The 4,485-nt window shown below is 39.2% G+C and overlaps 1 protein-coding gene and 1 long non-coding RNA gene across 4 annotated transcripts in view; one reads left to right on the plus strand and one right to left on the minus strand.

The window, feature by feature from the left end:
* The window catches only part of LOC114008831 (uncharacterized), a 38,465-nt gene that overhangs the window by 26,824 nt on the left and 7,156 nt on the right, over positions 1–4,485 (minus strand). The gene's annotated exons all lie outside the window — the stretch shown is intronic.
* Positions 1–4,485, plus strand: part of NEK3 (NIMA related kinase 3) — a 31,039-nt gene that overhangs the window by 26,130 nt on the left and 424 nt on the right. For all 3 annotated transcript variants that reach the window (XM_027774092.1, XM_006154221.3, XM_006154222.3), the window contains 3 exons: positions 2,417–2,560; positions 3,175–3,309; positions 4,151–4,277. In XM_027774092.1, the coding sequence (XP_027629893.1) occupies positions 2,417–2,560; positions 3,175–3,309; positions 4,151–4,277 (406 nt within the window). The remainder of the gene's footprint in view (positions 1–2,416; positions 2,561–3,174; positions 3,310–4,150; positions 4,278–4,485) is intronic.

Here is a 4,485-nt window from a genome sequence, read left to right on the forward strand (position 1 = left end):
GAGAAATCACCCCCCAGGGGGTTGGTCACGTCACAATCCCTTCTCCTCCATTCTTCTCTCGGGATCTTGGGCACGCACGCACACGCGCCCAGTGTGAGTTTTTTAAGCCACCGGGTCCGGGACGTGAACCTCAGTCGACTACTTGGGAGTCCAGCGACATAGCCATTACGCTAACTGCTGGTTCCCATAGTGAAATTTTCATTACTCTTTTCTCAGTAAAAACCTGTCAAATATCTCTGTCATGTTTATATATCTTCTTCATATTTGCGATAATAGATATTAACAACTGTTGTTGTAATGACTATTAACATACTTACCCGTATATGTAGGTATGTTATAGCTTAACATATTTGTGTGTATATGGTTATTAATATTTATATGCAACATGTGGCTATTGATGTATTATACCTTGTACTTGGGGTTCTGTAACTATTCATGTATTACAATTCATTGATTTTTGTTTAAAATATCTGACTTTGCATATTTCCTCTTTTGTAGCAATTCAAACAGTATTTAATCTGTATTTTTAATTTCTTTTAAAGCAAGAAGATGAACAAGGTGTAAAGTGTAGCCATACTGATTTAGAAAGCATTACTAAAAATTCGGTTGGAAGTTCATTGAGGAGAGTAAACAAAGAAGAAATAGGTAAGTTATTCCAATTCGTTGTTTTTTGTTTTTGCTTTTTTTTTTAGTTTTTGTTGTAGGGTATGTGCACTCACATATGTGCGCTCACAGTGGGCAGGGGAGGAAATCACCCTCGAAGGGGGAATTGCCATGCAGGATTCCTTCTCCGGGAGGAAAGCACCCTCAAAGGGGGAATTGCCATGCAGGATTCCTTCTCCTCCTGTCTCCTCTCAGGATTTTGTGCATGTATGCACACGCACCTGGTGTGATTTTCCAGCTTCCGGGTTCAGGACTCAAGACTACAAAGTCAACCATGTGAAATCTTTAACCTCCTTGCTACCTGCTGGCCCCCATGTTACTCAAATTCTAATCATTGCTTATGTAGGGAACTGGGGAATATAAAGAAAATAGCAATTTTCACATAGGTCTCAGGTATTAAAAGCAAGTGTATAGCCAGAAATTTATAAATTTATTCAGTTATTTATATAATATTACAGGAATAATTTACTCACAAAAATAGAGGTTAGTATTTATCAATAAGAGCCAATAGGGACAGTAGTGTTCCTTATGCTTATGCTATGTACTACATAAAGCAAAGCATACGTTTGTTTAAGTCCTCTTGGGGCTTCATTCTTGTACATTGTGTAATATTGATATGTGACTGTCTATGTTGTATGTTGTTGTTATTTATGTTTTTAGAATTTTTGCCTTAGGGTGCATGTGCTTGGTGGAAAGAGGGAGAGACAGAGCCAGTGAGGGGGAAAGCTAGAAATCACCCACCAGAGACATGGCAGTGCTGCAGTCCCTTCTCCTCCAGTCTCATCTTGGGCATGCATGTACATGCGCCCAAGGTGAGTTTGAAGCCATGGGGTCCCAGCACTTAAACTATGTGTGAGTACAGCAACGTAACTGCTATGCCATCTGCTGGCCCCTGTATTTTTTAAATTTGATTACTTTAATGATTATTTTGCCCTTTCCTTTTGGATTTTAAAAAAATTGTTTTGCTATTAGGCTTGAAAGAACATTGTTGCTAGTTGTTCTAAGTTTTTTTTTTTTTTCTTTTTTCTTTTTAGAGAGAGAGACTTTTACCATAGGGTGCATGCTCTCACCAGAGAGACAGAAAACAAGAAATCACCCTTCAGAGAGGATGGGCATGCACACAGCCATGCCTGGTGCAAAGTTTTGTGTTTTTTTTTTCCATAATTATTTAACTTTATTCACTGTCATTATTTTATTTTATTTTTAAAAAGTTGACCAGAGGGACCAGCAGTTAGCATAATGGCTATGTCGCTGGACTCCCATGTAGTCGACTGCGATTGAATCCCAGACCTGGTGGCTTAAACTCACGCTGGGCACGTGTGTGTGCGTGCCCTAGATCCTGAGAGGAGAATGGAGGAGAAGGGATTGTGGTGTGGCCATCCCCCCTGGGGAGTATACATGCCCTATAGCAAAACCCTCTCCAAAAGAAGAAAAAAAAAAAGGTGACCAGAGAGAGAGGGAAAGTGAGAAAGTGTGCTGCCAGGTCTGGGACTCAAAACGGCCTTCAGCCATGTGGGAGTCCAGCAGTCCTAACAACCATGCCACCTGTCAGCTCCCCAGCAGTTCCAGGACTTGACAAAACGGCCATCAACCATGTGGGAGTCCAGCAACATAACCATTACGCCATTGCTAGTCTCTAGATCTTGAGTTTTAAAGAGAAAAGAAATACTTTTTTATATCATTAAAATATATTTATGTGTCTAGGTAAATAAATAAAATACTATGCAAATTCTTTTTTACACTTTAAAATTAGGTATTAAGTCAGGCCATCTGAAGAAAGCCAGTTCACCAAGTCCTCATAGGAGACAGTGGGAGAAAAAAGCGCCGAATGTGGCTCTAACAGCTTTGGAAAATGCATCCATACTTACTTCCAGTTTGACAGCGGAGGATGACAGAGGTTAGTGGTCAGAATGAATACTTCCTTTTTAAAAAATTATTTTATTTTACTTATTTTATTATTGTTATCAGTTTTAATTTGACCAGAGAGAGAAAGGAGGGGCGGGGGGGGGAGTGAGAAAGCAAGCCACTGGGTCTAGGACTTGAACAGCAGTTGGCCATGTGGGAGTGCAGCACTTTTAACCACCACACCACCTGTCAGCCTCCTCTATTATTTTTTAAAGAATTATTTAACTTTCTTATCATTATTATTTTTTTAAATTTGATATAGGCACTGACTAGAAAGAGAAAAAGTTGGAAAACAAGCCACCAGATCTGGGACCCAAACCACGGTCACCCATGTGAGAGTCCAGTGCCCCAATCACCACATCACCTGCTGGCCCCTACTTCTATTTTTTTATAGAAAAATTTATAATAGTTATTTAGTGACCTAGAGGTTTTTTAATGCCACTCTGTGAAAGATATTTGGCATCACACGTCAGAGAACTGTTCATACAGGCAAGTGAAATGAGTTTTAATTGAGAGTCGCATATAATTAGCTTTGCTTGGAGTATGATCTAGAAGAAACATACTGAAAATGTTTATATTTGACACTAATTGTTTTCCTACAACCAGGAGGTTCTGTAATAAAGTACAGTGAAAATAATACCCGTAAGCAGTGGCTGAAAGAGACCCCTGATACCTTGTTGAACATCTTTAAGAATGCTGATCTCAGTCTGGCTTTTCAAACATACACAATATATAGACCAGGTAATTTCTGTTCATTACCTAACCATGGGAATCCTTTCACTGAAAAAATTTGTGGTAAAATATAAATAACATAAAATTTACCATCCTAATCACTTTTTTAAAAGTTTACTTACTTATTTCTTCCATGAAATAAGAGGGGGTGGGGAAGAGACAGCATCCCCAGCCAATTTGGAGAGAGGAAAGCTCAAAGGGAAAACAAATTACCTGTAATCCAACTCACAAAAATAATCTTTAATGCTTTAATATAGATTCTTATGTTTGGAAGTTTTTATTGTACATCTGAGGTTTTTTTCTCTCTCCCTTTTTTTTTTTTTTTGGTTTGGAAGTTTTTTTTGTACATTTGAGGTTTTTTTCTCTCTCTCTTTCTTTTTTTTTTAGAGAGATTTTTGCTACAGGGCACATGTGCTCACCTTAGAGACAGAAAGCAAGAAATCACCTCCCCCCAGGGGGGATGGTCACACCGCAATCCCTTCTCCATTCTCTCAGAATCTTGGGCACGCACACACACATGCTCAGCATGAGTTTTAAGCCACCAGGTCTGGGACTGGATCCATAGTCGACTATGTGAGAGTCCAGAGAAGTAACCATTATGCCATCTGATGGTCCCTGAGTTTTTTTCTCTTGAAGAGCTCTTTTCAAATTTATTTCATATACTGATGTTTCCTGGACATGTTTTATGCCCCCAAATCTTTCTGGGTGATGAGGGGAGGCACTACAAAAGGAATAAGGAACATGGTATTTCCCTCTATTAGCCAGCAAGCATTGGAGGGCTTCAGTTCAGCATGCAGGAAATAAGAAGTATGTTTAAATTGACATAATTTTTGTTAATATTTGCCTGAAGGTTCAGAAGGGTTCTTGAAAGGCCCCCTGTCTAAAGAAACAGATACATCAGACAGTGTCGATGGAGATTGCGATGCTACCATTTTGGATCCAGAGAGACTCGAACCTAGGCTGGATGAAGACGACACGTATGTTGTGATACACTCAGAAAACTTTAGTTGCTGTGGGTGTGAGTGCGTACATATATGTGTGATTTAAATTCGATTATAGCAATTTCAGGTGTTGTGTATTGCTGTCATAATGCTTTTCATCATGAGTGTTTATATTTTGGTCTGTTGTCTGAGATCAGTAATGTGTTATGATATTAAGGCATTCCCAGCTGAGCTCTACGCATAC

Source organism: Tupaia chinensis, unplaced genomic scaffold (assembly GCF_000334495.1).
Source record: "Tupaia chinensis unplaced genomic scaffold, TupChi_1.0 Scaffold000402_1, whole genome shotgun sequence".
NCBI lineage: Eukaryota > Metazoa > Chordata > Mammalia > Scandentia > Tupaiidae > Tupaia > Tupaia belangeri.